Below are 18,632 nucleotides of genomic sequence, written 5' to 3'. Positions count from 1 at the left end.
AATTTTAAGGATTTTAAGTTGTATTAATAAAAACAACTTAAAAATAGTTAAAATAAAAATGCAACTCTTCAGTGGCTCCAACGATTTTCAAGAAAATATAGTTTTACAAAGATTTCTCTCACCAAACATGTCTCTGAATAATCAAAATTAACAGTGTTTTTGTTAGGATCTTATAGATATTTGTAAGATCCAATCTAAACAACAATAAACAGACGGACTGACTTAAGTAAACCTACATATCAAATACACAATATATTTGTTGCATAATTGTTATATTCTGTAATTAGGGACACGCAAAAGGACACACTGGGTTTAATAAATAAAATTAAAAAAAACATTTTTCCTTTTTACTTGAAATTTGAAACTTACTTTACTTGAAATTATTTGTTTACTTAAAACTAGTAAATTAGACGGAGGGAATGATTTCCAGACCACTGAGGCCATATGTATGTTCTTAATCACCTGTAATAAAAAAAACTTTCTTAAACATCATATTACATACCATGCAATATGACAAGAAATGTTGTGTTTAAGGATGGATTTTCCCCTTTACAGACCCCAAAATGTGTCTGTAACATGTCTTTGTGCTTATGATTAGAGACAGAAGAATGGAGAATTTAAACTTAATCTGCAGACACTACAAACAACAGACAGTTTTATTTACATGTTTACCGCTTAAGTGGACCCACTAGGAAAGCTCCTTCCTTGTTCATTTGTTTGCTTTTAAATGAAATAAGTAGAAAGCCCTATGTCACTTCAGAAGGAAGATATGACAATTTAAACTGACCCTCTGTAAAACTCAGATCCTTTACAAGGTTCAAAACGGTGCGTGTGTGTGTGTGTCCTTCATGAAGGCCTACCTGGAGGAGATTAGGAACCTGGAGACCTGGTGCCAGGAGAACAACCTCCTCCTAAATGTCAGCAAGACTAAGGAGCTGATCGTGGACTTCACTAAAAAGCAGGTGAGGAATTATGAGCCCGTGATCATCAATGGCATGCCAGCGGAGAGAGTGGACAGTTTCCGGTACCTGGATGTCCACATCACTCAGGACCTGTCATGGTCCTGCCACATTAGAACCCTGGTTAAGAAAACCCGACAGTGTCTCTTCTTCCTCAGAAGGCTTAGAGATTTCCATCTGCCACTGAGGGTGCTCAAGAACTTTTATTCCTGCACCATCGAGAGCGTCCTGAAGGGAAACTGCACCTGGTTTGGTAACAGCACCAAGCAGGACAGACAAGATCTGCAAAGAGTGGTGCGCTCGGCCGAACGCATCATTCGATCAGAGCTTCCTGACCTGCTGTTCATCTAAACCAAGCGGTGCAAGACTAAAGCTAGGAAGATTATGATGGACCTTTCCCATCCCAACAATGGACTCTTCCCACTGTTGAGGTCTGGGAAGCGCTTCCGCTCCCTTAAGTGTGTGACAAATAAAATTTGAATTTGATTTTAATTCAATATATGCTCTAGTTGGAGGTCTGACATCAGCTGTCTGAGTCTGTAGTGTGTAACATTAGGTCTCAGAGCAACATGTTATAGACTACATGTAGTGACATGGTGGCATTTATTGTAATCCTGAGCTGAGCTTCGTATTTTAGATTTTTGTACACATAAAATGTAATTATTTCAAGAAAAAAAATCATGACCTCAGGGGGTGAATTTGAAATCGTTGCAATTCTCCTTGCAACCTATAGGCGGCTCTCTCTCTCTTCTTCCTCCACGTACGTACGGGTGTGGACGCACAGCTCTCTGAATGCTGAATGCTGAAGGTAACACAGCAAGGCTTGTAACTTTTCCTCTGTACAGCTACAATACACCGCAACAAGCTAATATATCCGGTAAGTTTAAAGGCATGGAGGTAAATAATTTTTTTTAATTTGACCTGTTTAAACTATTAAATGATGGTTCGAGTGAAATCCTCAGTCGGTCACCGTTAAATGAGAGAAACACGGACAGCCCCCGCGGCAGGATAGATAGTTAGCTTGTTAGCACAGACCCAAATGGATTTTATTTCACGACGTAGAAGATGCAAGTTTATAGTGAGGAGCTAACCAAGATATATATCTTCCATATGGTGGAGTAAAAGCAGTCGGTGGTGCTGCCACGAGTAGAAGAACTAGGCGGCTGACTTAAGTGAGCTTTCCCCTCACTGTGTTAGCCGGATAGCAAAGCAGCTAGTCAGGCAGTGACAACATTGTTGGGAGTGTAAATGGTATAAACTGCGTGGATCAATGGCGCGTGAAACTTAGGTTGTGACCATACTGAAAAAAAATTTAAAAAAATATTGTATTATCATATTATACCGTCCCACTTATTGGCTAATACCAGTCTCACAATCAATTAGAGCTGCAAAACCAATACGAAGATAATAAAAAATCAACCACTTTCTTTCTACAAAGAAGAGCAGCAAATCCAGACTGTAAACTTGATAGGGCCATGAAGTGATTGATTTATTATCAATATATTAGTATAATCAGTATAATATATTAGTCTGTTGCCGGTGTATTAAAGGAGTACAGACTTCAGTTTGACTCTGGATGATTATATTTATCTATTCTGGTGTCCATGGTGTCCAGGGCTATTTTTTCATACAGCTACATTTTGTGAGTCACTGTGTTGTAAACGGGATACCCACCCTGTATTACTCAGTTGGAGATTACTCAACACTAGGTTGTCTTGTCTGTAGGCTTTCTCCTTTTTAGGTTTGTACAGCAGTTTGTTTGTTTGTTTTTGTTTTTTTGTTTTTTAAGAAATAATTTTAACTGAGTGACCATTTTTCTTTAAATCAATTTCTTTAGGGTCGTGTTGGTGCTGCTCTGATTGTGGTTCATACTGTCCCAAATGAGGGACTGATGCTGGCCAGGACGTGCCTGAACCCATCGGGTTGCAACTCTTGTCTGTCCCAGTTTAGTTCTGCATCTGCTCCCACGGGTGCGTCCTAGAAGAAAAACAATACACCAGCCAAAATGGATGATATATTCACTCAGTGCCGGGAAGGCAATGCAGTGGCAGTTCGTTTATGGCTGGACAACACAGAGAATGATCTCAATCAAGGGTGAGCTGCAGTTTTTTTCATAGCCAGAATTTATCAGTCACTTCTGTCCATATTATTTCAAATGAAAGTTGGATACTGGAATCCTAATTAAGAATTTCATTTATATCCCCAAGCAGCTGTGCCTGCTTGCTTGTGACTTGCTAAAACATGAATTTGTGATTCCAAATAGCGTGGCTCAAAATTTCAAATGTGATCTTGTGTTTTATTTAAAATGTTTTATTCTTAAAGTTCTTCTCTGGTGCAGTCTGAAAGCCCGCCTTTTCAATCCTCTGTGAGATTGTGGACTGCCGTTGAACCCATTTCCTTGTGTGCGCATGTTTATGTTTAGAATGCCAGCACAGTAAATCAAAAGCATGATGTTGGACAGGAAGCATGCTGTGATGGTATAGTTAGTCACAGCAGTCAAAATCAGGCTCTGCATGCTCTGGATACAACTTGGTTTTGGATGGATTTGGATGCAGAAAATATTGTACTTTACTTCTGACATGACACATTTAGTACACAGCATTTTCTGTCTAATAGTTCCAGATTAAGAGTCCTGGGCTGCTGTTTTTATCCTAAGCTGGCTACATTGGGAAAAACTTGGCAGTCCAGTCTGGATGGCCACCCACGAATCTTGTCTTTTTAGAGAGCTCTGTTTAAGATTTAGACTACCGGTGTTTGTGTTCAAAGCAAACAAAGAAATAATAAATGAGTCAATTTAATTATGTTCCTTGTGTAAGTGGTAGCTGTTCTCTTTCCTTCTCCATTTCTCTCTGTTTTAGTGGACTTGTGGTAGGGTTTTTTTTTACTGACAGTTATTCATTTGCAAATGACATAGTTGTCAAGCTTTCATTATGTTGCTAGTACTATGAAAACGAAAGAGCTTTTTTTGGATTAGTGGTCGTCCTCTTTTTTTTTGACATGGTTGTAACCAAGAAAACATTTGTTAACTGACAGAAAAGATAACTGGTAACGTCAGAGGCACAGGGATGTTTCAAGAAATATTTTAATGTTGTTAAAATTGCTATTTGGTCAGCATCTTTTTTTTTTTCTTATTTGGGACGTGTTTGCTCTAAATATAAAAGAGGAACTTGAGAATATACATCATAACTTGAAAATATAGCTGTATTCTAAAAATAGATGCAAACAAGATATGTCTGTCTATACATACACTTTATTCAGAAAGTTATATTTTTTTCCTTTTCTTTGGCTTCCTGTTTGCTTTGTTTTTTCCACTTCTTGTGAGTCTATCTGATTGCATTGAGCCAGTGTGGATTCATGCATGCGACTCGCCCATTAGTTGATTACACGTCTAGTTCCCTTTTCCGGCTGATGTGTGTCCTCCAGTGTATAAGACACTACAGAGCCTCAAGCCTTCCTTTTCTGTGTTTTAGTAAACTTACTGTGCTCTTGCCTGACAGAACCCTCCCTGAGATATTTTCTATGCTCTACAATGACGATGTGTTTACACTGATGTAACTCCCACATGAACAGTAGTAGTGGAATGCAGAATCTCCTTACAAGGAGCAACACATGGGCCTCAAGGGAAGCTTTTACCACCTACCAGAACTGAGGGCTAAGGGGAGGAGTTTATTATTGTGGGCAGGGCTGAAAAGACAGACAGAAAATCTTTGTGTATGTGGGGCTGTATAGTGAATTTTTCAAAAGAGGAATGCATAGTTAAGCCATAGCAGCCCACATCACCTTCCCCCTTCTCTACTGATATGTTTCCTGTATGTCTCCCTGTGGTATTAGATAGCTCCACTCATTTCCCCTTACTGCTGCCGCCAAGTTTAGAAGACTCTAATTGCAAAGTTTAAAACATATTCTCCTAAATATTTGTAATGTGGTCATTATGTTCTGATGTTGTCTCTCAGTATTTTTTACAGTACCATTTTACTGGTTGGTGGATCATTATTATTAACACAAAATGCAGGTGTTTATTATTAAAGACCTACATGGCCTTGTGTGAAAAAGTAAATTCCCTGTAAACCTAATAACTGGTTGGGCCAGCCTGAGCATCAACAACTGCGATAACTTTGCGATAACTGGTAATGAGTCTTTCACAGTACTGTGGAGGAAATCTGACCTCCTCGTCTTTTCAGAACCGCCTTTTTTAAGCTTAGCTCTCCAAAAAAAGGGGGTTAATCACAGCTAATTCAAGATTTAACAAGAGGGGCAATTACTTTTTCACACAGAATCAGGTAGGTTTAAATAACTTTGCTCCCTTAATCAATGAAATCATCATTTGAAAACTGCATTTTGTATTTAATTGGGTTATCTGTGTCTAATATTAAAATTTGTTTGATAATCTGAAACATGTAAGTGTGACAAATATGAAAAACACTAGGAAAACAGGAAGGAGGCAAAGACTTTTTCACATGTGTGTTTTCTCCCTATTCCCTATTCTCCCTAAATCCATAGTGTCTTCAACTTCTGGGAAAGCTTGAAGTCAGACCGTTGACAGATTAAGTGATAGTACTATAATAATATTTAGTTTTGCTCTTTGGTTTGACTCCTAGTAAGGTATCTGTACCATGTCCAAGCATTTTTTACCTCTAACATAGAGCTCCATTGACCAGTATGACTGCTGTGGTTGATTGATGGTGGGTAATTGGAAACACAGTGGTCTAAATTCTTGTTCAAATGGGTAGTAATGGATTCAGAACAAGCAGTGCTAAGCATTGACAGAGATCATAAGGTTTGATTCAGGTCTTATGTTATTGGGTTATTATTATAATAATAATTACTATTATTATTATTTCCATCTAAAAAAAGAGGGGCTGCCATCTGCTGCAACTGGTTGTTAGGTTAACAGGAAGACGAAAAGAAAAAAGGAGCATAGAAATCCAAGAACAAAACAGACTGTGGGAGTGAGTGGAAAGAAGTTAATGACAGTAAACAGCTGTATGTCAGTTCAACAGGAGGGAAAATAGGATTGTGGAGAAGAAACGCTCTGTGCATCATGGAACGTCCTCCAGCAGCCCAAGCATATAGCAGTATAATTAAGGGAGTGTTCAGAGGCACCTGATCTAGCCTTAACTGTAAGCTTCATCAAAACAGATTTTTTTTTAGTTTAATTTTAAAAGTAGAGATGATGTCTGGCTCCTGAACCCAAACTGGAGGCTGGTTCTGCAGAAGAGCAGCCTCATAGCTGAAGGCTCAAAACCTGCAGTCTGAGAGCAAAGTGCTCTGTTGGGTCAATGTGAGACTGAGATCTTTAAGATGTGATGGAGCTTGCTTATTCAGGACTGTGGACGAGAATGAGGATTTAAAGATCAATTCTGCAGTGAAGAGAAGCTTTAACTCAAGTAATGTGATCTTTACTTTCACTGTGTCTCCTGTGCTCTGCTCCATGTGTCTGAACTGAAGTAAAACAAACACAAATTAATTGAGTAAAGAAACAATAAATTATACTTTCTTTTAAATTCCCCTCTCTAACTTTTAATGGTAGAGAATACATTGTATGATATGTTAAACAATCAATTTGAAAATGCTCTGCACATTTGAATAAAAATATGTAGCTGTAGTCCCGGATTAGCTGTTTTTAGTGTAGCTAGTATCAGGTTGTTATTCTTGTATGCAGCTACTGCAAAAGGGATTTAACATGATCAGGTTAATTGTAACACTAAGAGATAAAATTTCCCATCTATCAGAATATAAAGTATTAGGTAGAAATGCACTGTGATTTGGCTGTGGTAGTTCTACTGTAGTTTATGTACCTTTTATTTTAGAATGATCCTTCTTGTCATTGGATATTTGAATGAATAAAATGAATACTAGAAAAATGAGTTTTTCAAGAGTAAAAACACTAATTTACTATTCCCGTAGCTGCTTTTTAGATATTTCAGTGGATTTGTTTTTCTTTAGCCGAGGCTTGTTATATGAGCCAGTGGAGATGTCAGTGCAGACATACAAGGTGCAGACAGGGACGCTTCCTCTGGCTCTTCAGTCTGCCCGGATGAGTTCTGCTGGCAGGTGAAAGTGCCTGAAATAAATTACTGCAGTCAGTGAGGAGGGAGTGAGCAAGAGGAAACCCTGGCACTCAAGTCCTCATGGGTTTGTGGGATGAAGGTAGCTTAAAGGGAAAATCCATCCTGTAACAAAAATACACACAGAGACCAGTGTTGAGGCTTACTTGATGTAACCACAGTACATTTTCAGCATTTATATGTGGACCTGAGCTATTATTGTGTACTTTTTTAGAATAAAATTGCTTTATATAAATATTTGAATAAAAATGAGTTAACTGAACTTAGATTTTTCAAGATATATCTTGAAAAATAAAGGGAAATAACTTCATCTAAAATCTTTATTTTGTTAAAATGTTTTGCACAAGTCATATTTGAACAAGTTGTGCATCAACTCAGGAAACTCTAAAAGAAAATCACACTGTCAAAAGCTATAGGGAATTATTATTATTTTTCTTATTTAAAGCCACAACTCAAAGTTGTTCAGTGACATAAAACTGAAAAATGCAGCACATTGTATCATTGGAGAAGCTTTTGATTTGTAAGAGAATTCAAATGTAAAACTCTCAGGACAGATGAGGAGTAATATGTTTTAAAGCTAATCCATCCATGGCAGCTGTTGTTAAACAGAACATTTAAGCCCATACAGAGCACAATCTTGCTTATTTTGTAATTTCTTGATTTTACAGAAGATGTACATGAACCTTGATGCTCCACTTCCTCCCCCAAACAGACTTGCTTGGCACTGAAAGCTAATCAGATTAGAAAAGTGTGTGGGTAGTTTTTCTCTCCTAAACTGAAGCTAATTAGTTTTCAGGATTTGGCCTTTTGGTCTGAGAGGAAATTACTCTCTGAGTTGATCCACAGCAGGTCACACAGTTAGATGTGTGTTGTGGGACTGAGGGTCTCTGTGGGACTCTTGATGCTGTTTTGTGTGAATACAAGCCAGTGAATTGAGTGCTGGGGCAGACGGTTCAAATTCCTGCAGAATCATAATACTCCCTCAGTTCTCAGATCTTATTATTATGCTGTCTGTCTACTTATAATTTTGGAAGAAGTGAAAAAGATATTAAAAAGAGCACTGTGCTCATGGAAAGTAAAATCCATCATAGTAGTCCAGATGATCTGGTAGAAGTGAGTGGAGTGATGAGACAGAGTCATACTCGCGGCTCACTGAGCCTTTTAAGGACTTCAGCGCTGCTGTTTTTTTGTCCAGTCTTTTTCGTGATCGACTCTGTCACTGCGCTCTTCCTGTGTCTTAATCTCTGTGTTCCATCAGTGTGTCTGTCATATAATCGAGGCCACTGTGCGACATGTGGCATTGCTGCTGTCACCGAGACAGGAATGATGAGTGCCAGAGGCTTATTAGCTTTTGTCACTGAGTCGCATGAGCTTCCTTTTTTACAGAAGCAGAAAATGACTGTAAAAATGAATAAACTTATCATGCATACATAACTCAGCTTCACATCACTGGCATAACAGATTATTGGGAACAAATATAATAAGTATTTTTGCAGTAAATTCAGGCTTTGTGAAGGATTAATCATTCAATTTTTTTCATAGAACTCACTCATAGCATTGCTTTGGAGCTGTGTTATCTACATTAAAGCAACAGTTGTGTAAATGTATTTTATTAGATTTTTTAGCTCAGTTTTCTCATTGCACTGGTAATTAAGCATGAACGGAGGCACTGGTAATCTCACTTAACATGTATATCTTTACATTGAGGATCTGGGTTTTTCTTTTTTTTATGAAGTTTTCTTGTCAAACCAAAAACCCATTTCCCAAAACAGCTGTAGTTTTTACCATTTATACCACAGAGGTGTTTGTGTGGAAAATTGCTGATGTTTTGTCCCTCAGGTTATGCTAAGCAGGTTTTTGTATAAAAAAACATGCTCAGCTTGTATTGCTTCTGCCCCTGTAGAGATGACCATGGCTTCAGCCCTCTCCACTGGGCTTGCAGAGAGGGTCGCTCCAATGTGGTGGACATGCTCATCATGCGAGGAGCGCGCATTAATGTCATGAACCGGGGAGACGACACACCCCTGCACCTGGCTGCCAGCCATGGACATCGCGACATTGTGGGAAAGGTAGAGTTCTTGTAAACACTGGAGCACAGTAACTCTGTCTAGAGTCTCTTGGATGAATTCCACTGTGGCTATAACATAAAATGTATCATAAACGTGTCATGGATTGTGTATAAAAGACAGACATCACCCATTAGTTTATGGACTCACCCTTGGCTTTCTGGCTACTGCCGCTTTCTTTATGTATGGAGTGATAGTAGTGCTTGGTGAGCAAGCTGCATTCATAGATTGAATGGACGTAACAATAGGTGGTATAAAAGATGGATGCAACTGTTGTGCCCTCATCACCCACTGGTTTCTGGCTTCCTGTTTTGAAGCCATGAGCTGACTGTTTCTGTTGTTGCTGTCTTGGTTGCAAAAAAACCCCAGAGGCTGGGCAGACCTGACTCTACTGAAACTACATGCTAATTGGTTAATGAATCATGATTGACAAGTCATTTGCCGTTGAGCGTGCAGTTTTATACCACAGATAATCCTCTATGTTGAAACATAATATGACTGAGATTTCCAAATTAGACTCATTTTTTTTTAAAATTCAGTATGGCCCAAACTGAGTGACTGAGACCATAAACTTAGCAGGAAAATGTTTGCAGAGGTGAAGACAGAAAGCCATTTTCCCACAGACTTCTATAGGGTCATAAGCCATCTGGCAGCTTTCACATAGATTACAGATTTAAGGCATTGGCTTTCTTTTTCTGACTCAAAAGCAATATCTGTGTTTAATACTGTCTATAGGTCTGTTTAAGAGTGGTAATTAACAGATTATTAAATACTAGAACTGTAGCCAGCATAAACTTCAGGCTCATTATGTATCAGCAATACAAACATGGTCAAGAGGACCAGACTAGAGTTTGCAGTAGGGCTGCTCGATTATGGCAAAAATGATAATCACGATTATTTTCACTGAAATTGAGATCACGATTATTTGACGATATTTATTTCGTCCGCCAGAGCTTATATTATTTTTTTACATGCTGTAGTGCCATTTGTGGGAGCATTTCAAGTTGCTATACATCAATACAACTGTTATAGCCCATATTTTAAAAATGTGTATGCATTAAGTCCATAGTAACTACATTAATTGCAAAAAAGTGCAATAAACTACAAAAAAATTGAAAATCGTTTTTGTTTTTACATATATTTCTACTTGGAGAAATTGAAGAGGTTTATCCCTCAAAACTTTAAATACAAAAAAGTTGCAAAAAATAGTTTACAGCAACAGGAAATTTATTTTGAGTGTCTTCATAGTTTTATTTTTGGAGATACAGCAATTTGTATATACTGCAGGAAAAACAAAAAAACAATCCTATGATGCAAATTTGCAAAGAATGTGCATGTGCATCAAAATAAACTATTTCCAGCAGTGCAATTCGAGTTCTAAGGCCTACAAGTAAAAAACTACATTTTCCGCAAAAATGACGTCACTTGCGATAGTTCACGTTGACGTCTTTTTCAATGTGGGAAGTGTTAAGAACAGCTGATCGGATCGGCAAAGCGTGTTTCTGGAATATTATGTTTTTGTTCCTGCAAGCGCTTTTTATGCAATTTTTGCAAAGCTTTATGTGGAACGAAACCGTGACCGAGGACAAGCTGATGGCATAAGATGTAAGTACAACTCCTCTGGTTTCATATGGAAAAAAATTTATTGTGCTAGCTTAGCGTTCAGGTTCTACAGGGATTTAAAAATAGTTACACAGAACGAGCATGCTGCTCTGACCGGCTTTAAAGGTTTAACAATAACAATGTATTGAATAATGACTTTAAAAAATAATATAAAATAGTGTGCAAATACTGATAACAGTGCAAATGTTTGCAATATAAGAAATAAATGAAAAATGTGAACTTTGCAGTGTTGCTCTGTGGTGCAGCTACGACACCATAGCAAAGTTTACACACTGTGTCTACTTGATCCACGTCTGACTCCGCGAACCCATAATGTTTCCACACCACTGAAGTTTTTTTTTTTTACCTCTCTTTTCAACCAACGGCAGTCCACTCCTCTCCAAATAACTTCTGCTTAGCTTTCCGAGCTTCCCTCGGGTCCTCTTAATTGTTGTGACGCGTGTTCGAAATGCAGAGCAGTGCGCTTGATTTGCCACATGGAGCAGCGCGAGAGTAAAGCATGAGGGAGGGGCTAATAATCGGCTCAGTCATTTTTAATGATCGTTGAAAGCCCAGATCGTAATCGTGATTAAAATTCGATTAATTGAGCAGCCCTAGTTTGCAGAAGTGAAGCCTAGCAGATAACTTCTGGATACAGTTGTCTGTGTCTGCACATCTGTGTAGCAAAGCAGTCACGCACCTAACTTTAAGCCTTATTCTCTATATGAGCTGATTATATATAAAAGAACAAAACAAAAATATCATCCCTGCAGTTGTTAGTTTGAAATGAGCAGTGGGGATCAAAATGGTTTTCTATACAAATTGGTTGTGTTATCGGTTGGAGACGGAGCAGTGAGAGCGAGCAAATGCAAGATCTTAATATACAAGTTTCAAAATGATGCTCTCCCTGCAAGTTTGGTTCATTAGCACAGGATATTGTGAAAGCTAAAATGATATCATCTGAACAGCTGAAACATGTCTTGTCTGTTCTTGTACTTGCACCTTTTGTAACAGACAAAACTGAAGCATGAATATAAAATGTGCTTACTGCTACATATAAATGCACAGACAAAATTGGAGCTGCAAAGCAAACGGCAGGGACTTCAATGCAGCATATTAAACCTGCAGTGTTTTTCTTTATAGGAAACACAGCTAGGTTTTCAAAGTGCAGCAAACACATTGTGGCAGTAAGTGTATTTGCTGTAAGTTGTTGATGTTTGTCCATAAAAGAAAGAAAGGTATTTTGTATTATCCTGTACACAGTCCTGTTGATATAATGGCGGGCTTCTGCTCCACGATGTCGATTTTAAAATGGCTGTAAAGCAGCTACTGAGTTTAATATTAGACACGTCTCAATACCTCTGGTATGTGTCTACAGGCAAAACAACCGTGCATGATTTTTCTTGGCAGCATTGGGATCATCTCTGTGTACAGCCTAAACAAGATCTGACCAGCCTTTCTCTGCATGTAATCCGTTGTTTTTCCTTCTTTTAGCTGATCCAGTGCAAAGCAGACACCAATGCCGTCAATGAACACGGGAACACACCACTGCATTATGCTTGCTTCTGGGGACAAGACCAAGTAGCTGAGGTTAGTGTGCCTCCTGGTGGCGATGAAGCTAAAAACCTGTGTGTTTTAAAGTATTTTTAAAGTGTTGATAACGTTTGTTTTTTCTCAGGACCTTGTGACTAATGGAGCTCTAGTGAGCATCTGTAACAAGTATGGGGAAACTCCATTGGACAAAGGGAAACCTCACCTCCGTGAACTCCTCAGAGGTATGCCTGTGGTTTGACTGTTTGGTTTTTAAAAAAAAAAAAATGTCAGCGTCAGTCATACATCTTTCAGATTTGTTGCTCTGTACTGACTTTCTCATTTTACTATCAATACAGAAAAGGCTGAGAAAATGGGACAGAACTTGACTAAAATTCCCTTCAAGGACAGTTTCTGGAAAGGCACCACCAGAACCCGTCCCCGTGAGTCCCAGCAACCCAAAAACCAATTTATTAGCTGACCACTTTCCACCCACAGTTTTGCACAGAGTGCTGCATGAAATGGAAAAATGTTCTGTGCTAGTCTCCAGATTAATCTTAATGTGGCTTTTGAAATTTCCACAGATTTTTCAGATTTCATATAAATAATGAGCTTTTTGTCTGAGCTTTAACTCGCGTCCTGAGTTATGTCTCTGTCTTGTGTTTTTAGGCAATGGAACATTGAATAAACAGGCAGGCATTGACTACAGACAGCTTTCTCTAGCCCATAAAGTAAACGAGAACCAGTCTGGAGAGGTAATTTCTTCTTGTTTTTCATTGTGCTCAATGTTAATGCAGAGCTGCTAATGATGAATTAAAGATTCACTTTTTTTGTTTCTCTTCTATAGCTCTGGCAAGGGCGCTGGCAGGGAAATGAAATTGCCATTAAACTGCTAAAAGTTCGTGACTGGACCACTAGGAAAGGCAGAGACTTCAATGAGGAGTATCCCAAACTCAGGTTCTTATATAATCCTGACTTTTCTCTGCAGACTTTTTTGTTTTTTGCCTTCACAGTCACTCATTTGTCTGTTTGCACTGTCTTGAGCCAAATTCTGTGTATAATTTTATTTCGTGGGGAGGTGCATCTCATACTTTTTATGTCAAATCCTTTGTGGATTTGCCTGTTTTTGTCTGTCTGTCTCCCCTGTCCTTCCCTCTTGGGCTGAATCCCAGGATATTTTCCCATCCGAATGTCCTACCCATGTTGGGAGCATGTCAGTCTCCTCCCGCCCCTCACCCCATCATCATCGCACACTGGATGCCTTATGGCTCCCTCTACAACGTGCTGCATGAAGGCACCAGTGAGTACCTCTACTCTGGTCACAGGCCATACTTGTGACCAGTTTGGGTGATTTGTAGGGATTTGTGATTTATTGGAGTTAAGTATTTGTTTTGGTCATTAAGTTGTCATCACTTTTTCTACAGTAGTGATTTCACTGTCATCCAGTAATGTAGTGAAAGACATGGCTTAAACCTGTTATTACTTGTTCTTCATCATGCTGTCAGATTTTGTGGTGGATCAGACACAGGCGGTCAAGTTTGCCCTTGACATTGCTAATGGAATGGCGTTCCTACACACACTTGAACCCATGATCCCTCGCCATTACCTCAACAGCAAGAGTGTAATGGTAAGAAGAAGAAAACTATGAATAAGAGATGTGTGGTACAGTTTTTTGAGGCGTCTAAGTCAACTCTGTTTTCCGTTTTCACAGATAGATGAGGACATGACGGCAAGGATCAGCATGGCAGACGTCAAGTTTTCCTTCCAGTGTCCTGGCAGGATGTACTCGCCAGCATGGGTAGCCCCTGAGGGTAGGCATCAGTCATACAGCACAGATCCAAAGTGACAGCTGAAGCCACACAAGCTTGCACTTGAATGATGGATGCAGGAAACTCTAGACTGTCTCTGAGCCAAATGTAATTTGCAGCTGATTTCCCCAGGAGATAGATTGAAATCAAAGTTAGCTCGAAACGTAAACTGATTACAAAATGTGAAAATAACCAGGGAACATTTGCAACAGAGAAGCAAACAGAAACAGCGTGTGGGGGATGGGATGAAGGGGATTTATCACCACCAGTTACATAGAAACAACATGTATGTATGCTGTGATATGCAAGGGAGTGTTTCTTGTGTTTAAAACAAATTCACATAGTTGGCATGGTAACAGATTTTAATAATATGCCTTATATTCAAGAATTGTTTGTAATATGTAATAATAGAAATGCACTACTGCTTCGAATTTTCCTTATATTAGCAAGTTTGCTTATTGTATCATTTTGTAGAAGAATTGCAACAATATGTTTCTACTGCTTTTGCAACATGATGATATTTACATTTCAGTAATTTCTAAAGGATTATGGAATTTGGTTTAATGGCTGGTTGGCAATTGGTTTTAAACAGGCTGTTTAATCTTCAAAGAAACATGGCCACTTACAGAGGCATTAGTTTAGTTAGATTTTACTTTAGCCTGGAATCCAAGCTGATGTACATGTACTAACCTTACAGTGAGACTAAACAGATGGCACAACACACTGTTGTTGAAGTAAATGTATTTAATCTGACATTAGGTTTGTGCTGCGCTTTGTATCTGTAACCTGCTACCTTCCTTTGTGAAATCGGCTGCTCAAATGTCTTCAGTTTCTCTTCATCTACAAGATTTGGTTTCCATAGCAACATATACTATACGATGCTAGATCACAGGCAAAAAGCCCACAGAGCTCCATGTTGTTCAAGCTTTTTTTTTAAGATAAATACTGAACTGTCGTGCAAAATGCATTCCTTGGGATTCCCCACTTTATACTGTATATATTTCTGCTTGTCTGCTGCTGTTTGCAGGCAGACACTAGTTTGCAAGAATGGAAACAGAAATTGCCTCAATTTTGTTTTATAATGCAGGGTTTTTTTTGGATGTTATTTGCTGCAGATTAGTAGACCATTGACTACTATATTTTGTACCTGAGTTCTGCAGACTCATTGACAATACACCGCAAGTGACACAAGGTGGTGATTTTGATCAGCTATTCATGATGTTATCAAATTAGGCACATCCTAAGGAAGGAACAGCCTCACTCGTTGCAATAACTTTTCATTTCTCCACAGTAGTCTGAGGATGTGGCATGTCGTTACGTTACTCTATAACCTTCTTTATTTTTCTTGGCATTGCTCAGCCCTTCAGAAGAAGCCAGAAGAGATCAACCGCCGGTCAGCAGACATGTGGAGCTTTGCTATCCTGTTGTGGGAGTTGGTAACCAGGGAAGTGCCATTTGCTGACCTGTCCAACATGGAGATAGGCATGAAGGTTAGCAGCACTGTTGCTTATTAGATTAACAAATGGATATCAGCAGCTTGCAGACAGACCTCACAGTTATTACCTGTTAGTTTAATGGATTTAAGGTGTCTATATGTTCTGGTTTAAAGGTTTCTTTGGAGGGGTTGAGGCCCACTATCCCCCCTGGCATCTCTCCCCACATTTGCAAGCTCATGAAGATATGCATGAACGAAGATCCAGCAAAGAGGCCTAAATTTGACATGATTGTGCCAATTCTGGAAAAAATGCAGGACAAGTGAAAAACGTCTTCTGACCTTCTTTACCTAACTGATGAACAACAGGATATCTTAACCCAGATTTGACTCTGAGATGTTGGTGTGGTGCTTACCAATATTGCCTTAAAGTCTCATTCTCACACTCTGCCGCTGTTTTCAACACCACTGTACCTTCTGCTTGTGAGATGAATTCAGCAGAAATCACTCCTTTTTATATTCTGTTTTTTTTTCCTCTTCTGTTAAAGTGATATCAAAGTTTTGTTACTGATCTGCTGACACTGTCTGCAGAAGCATAGTATTTACTGTTCACTGTATAAACTGCAATCATATTGAACTGAGTAAAATCTCAAGTGACAAAATAACCCGTGGAGGTCAGCATGACATTCTGTTGAATTCCTTCAGTGGTGGGCCTGCCATGCTGATCCTCGCTGTATTAAAAAGTCTCCCTCTAAGGTGACTGCTCCTTTTGCAATGATGGTCCATAACAAATGGATAACATATTAACCAAAAGCTTGTGGGAATATGTTGTATTAATATCATCAAATGTTTGAAGCTGAACATTTAAACGTATTAGATAATAAAACAATATGAATGAGCAGTGCCCTTGAGCGCATGTACAAAAAGCAGCGTTGTGCCTTTTAGCTGGGCTGCATAGTGGTAATGATGAGCTTGGCCTTTTCGTGGACCGACTATATCTTGTGCAACCTCACAATGATTTAAAACTGGCCATAAAAGCTTGGAGTTTTTGGGAAAAATTCACCCAGAATGGAATGGAATTCTTGGTAATTGTGTTAATGTAATCGGCATTACTTATTTGCTTAATCTTTCAGTAATTATTTTTCCCCCTGATACATTATTTGAATCCTGTTTGCTCTACTGTTGAACAAAAACGTCAGTCAGCCTGTGTCATCATGTATGAAAGAAATGATGAAATATGAAAAATGTTCACAAAGAAATGTCAGCTCAATGCTGGCATCATTTCTTTGTGAACCAACATGAAAGCTGCACCCTATTATGTAATTTATTAAAGCATAAGATGGATGCAGTCAAAATTAGGTGTTGTCAGGGACACTTCACCCAGTTCTTTGGTTTTCATCAAGGGTTTGACTTAACATGTGTTTGTGTTCTCTCATTTATTATTTGATCCACTGGATTACTTCTTGCTTTATATCCCACTCAAGGTTTTTTTGTCTTTTCTGTGCCTCCACCAGCTTGCTTGTTTGTGCTGAAGCCAAAATCAAGAATGACATATGCAAATGTATGTATTTATATATGAGTATATTAAAAAATAAAACATATGGACAACTTGAATGTGTGCGTTTTCTGGAGGGAACTGGACATGACAGGATTGTTGTGGGAAATGCATAAAGATTGCAGATCTCTTCAAGAGAGGCGACATAAGTGTCATTGTATTGACATTTAAACGTAACATTTATCTTATGAGGAACAGGGCTTTCTGAGCTTTCTGTAGTATTGAGTCTCATTATCTCAGTCAGTGTTGACATACAAATTTGATCAGAAATGTAAAACATGATTGAGTAGTATGAGACAATAATAGAGTTATGGGTTTATCACTATTTTAGAAAGCATACTTTCCCAATATCGGACATACTCTCCAGGTTAACTGCTTGCTAATGCATATATCTGCTATCATCCAGTGCATTTAGGCATATGAACATGTTGCTTAGATAAACCTGAGCATCAGAATGCAGGAGAAAAATGATTTAAGTCGCTTTGAATTTGGTGTAGTTGTGCATGGTCTGGAAAAAAAAGAGCAGCAGTTCTCTGGGCAAGAATGCCTTGTTGATGAGGTCAGACGACAATGGCTTGGAGCTGATAGGGAGGCAGTAGTAACTGAAATAACCATTCACTGCAAGATGTGCAGAAGAGGGTTTGTGATTGTGCAGAAGAGGGTTTGTGATTGCACAGCAAACCTTGAAGTAGATGGGCTAAAGCAGCAGAAGATCGTATCTGGTGCCACTATTGTCAGCTAAGAACAAGCAACGGGGGGTTTGGGCTAACCAAAATTAGACAATAACAGTTCTGATGAGTCTTGATTTCTGTTGCAATATTCAAGCCAATTACTACCTGCCTGAGTCTTGTTACTGACCATGTTCATCCCTTTATCACCGCAGTGCATCTAGCAGGATAGAATGTCATGTCACAAACGCTCAAACTGGTTTCTTGAATGCAAAAATGAGTTCTCAAAATGTCCTCCACAGTCACCAGATGTCAGTGGAAAAGAGCACCTTATGAATGTGGTGGAAGGAGATTTGCATCATGGATGTGCAACTGACAAACCTGCAACAAGTGTGTGATGTCAGTGTGATGTCAGTATGGACCAAAATCACTGAGAAATGTTTTCAGTACTTTCTTCATTTAAGGGCAGTTTTTCTTCCAAACGTGTCCAGTGACATGTAGCAGTACATTATTAGTTTCAATGATATAAGTGGAGTTGAGGCACCGAAATACAATTGACTTTTTTTTTTTAAATATATGTTTCAAGCTTTTACTACTGCTACTACTCAGCAAAGTATTTTATAGTGTTGCATTAGCACTTTTTTGGCCAAAGACGTTAGTATAGATAAAAGCTGGGCTTATTAAAAAGTGGTCTGCTAATATGAATATGAACATTTAACGCATTTGGGATCAACCCATATAATGCAGAGACAACAAAAATGTAAAAGGCCCCAAGAATCAACACACACAGATGCAACCCCCCCCCCCCCCCCCCAAAAAAAAAAAAACCTCTTCTTTTTTTTTGTATTTTTCCACCTTTTTGGAACCCTTCCGTCTCCTTGTGGTGCGATTTTGCAGCTCTTTATTGATTCTTTTATTGCGTCTAACATTGGTCATTTTTATTA

General features: G+C 38.7%; 1 protein-coding gene across 2 annotated transcripts; it reads left to right on the top strand.

Annotated features, from left to right (window-relative positions):
• Window positions 1-1,682: 1,682 nt before the first annotated feature.
• LOC113036077 (scaffold protein ILK) lies at window positions 1,683-17,079 on the top strand. Of its 2 annotated transcripts, XM_026192124.2 has the most exons (13): window positions 1,683-1,836; window positions 2,797-3,053; window positions 8,931-9,096; window positions 12,190-12,285; window positions 12,374-12,470; window positions 12,585-12,668; window positions 12,895-12,980; window positions 13,073-13,182; window positions 13,398-13,525; window positions 13,731-13,852; window positions 13,937-14,036; window positions 15,393-15,523; window positions 15,643-17,079. In XM_026192124.2, exons 2-13 carry the CDS (start codon window positions 2,965-2,967, stop codon window positions 15,790-15,792), a joined length of 1,359 nt encoding a protein of 452 aa, XP_026047909.1. In that variant the 5' UTR covers window positions 1,683-1,836; window positions 2,797-2,964; the 3' UTR covers window positions 15,793-17,079. The 2 variants fall into 2 exon arrangements, with proteins under 2 accessions (XP_026047909.1, XP_080145375.1); XM_080289249.1 differs by lacking the exon at window positions 1,683-1,836 and having other exon boundaries at window positions 2,437-3,053.
• Window positions 17,080-18,632: the final 1,553 nt, after the last annotated feature.

This window comes from Astatotilapia calliptera, chromosome 14, assembly GCF_964374335.1.
Source record: "Astatotilapia calliptera chromosome 14, fAstCal68.1, whole genome shotgun sequence".
NCBI lineage: Eukaryota > Metazoa > Chordata > Actinopteri > Cichliformes > Cichlidae > Astatotilapia > Astatotilapia calliptera.
Note: the sequence above shows the minus strand (reverse complement) of the source record. Positions and strands in the feature narration are given on the sequence as shown.

Bases quoted from the DNA above. Each gene is read 5' to 3' on its own strand.
- LOC113036077 (XM_026192124.2), top strand. From the start codon at position 2,965: ATGGATGATATATTCACTCAGTGCCGGGAAGGCAATGCAGTGGCAGTT. The intron at 3,054-8,930 runs GTGAGCTGCAGT...CTGCCCCTGTAG, and splicing joins GAGAATGATCTCAATCAAGG to AGATGACCATGGCTTCAGCC. The intron at 13,183-13,397 runs GTTCTTATATAA...GCTGAATCCCAG, and splicing joins GAGGAGTATCCCAAACTCAG to GATATTTTCCCATCCGAATG.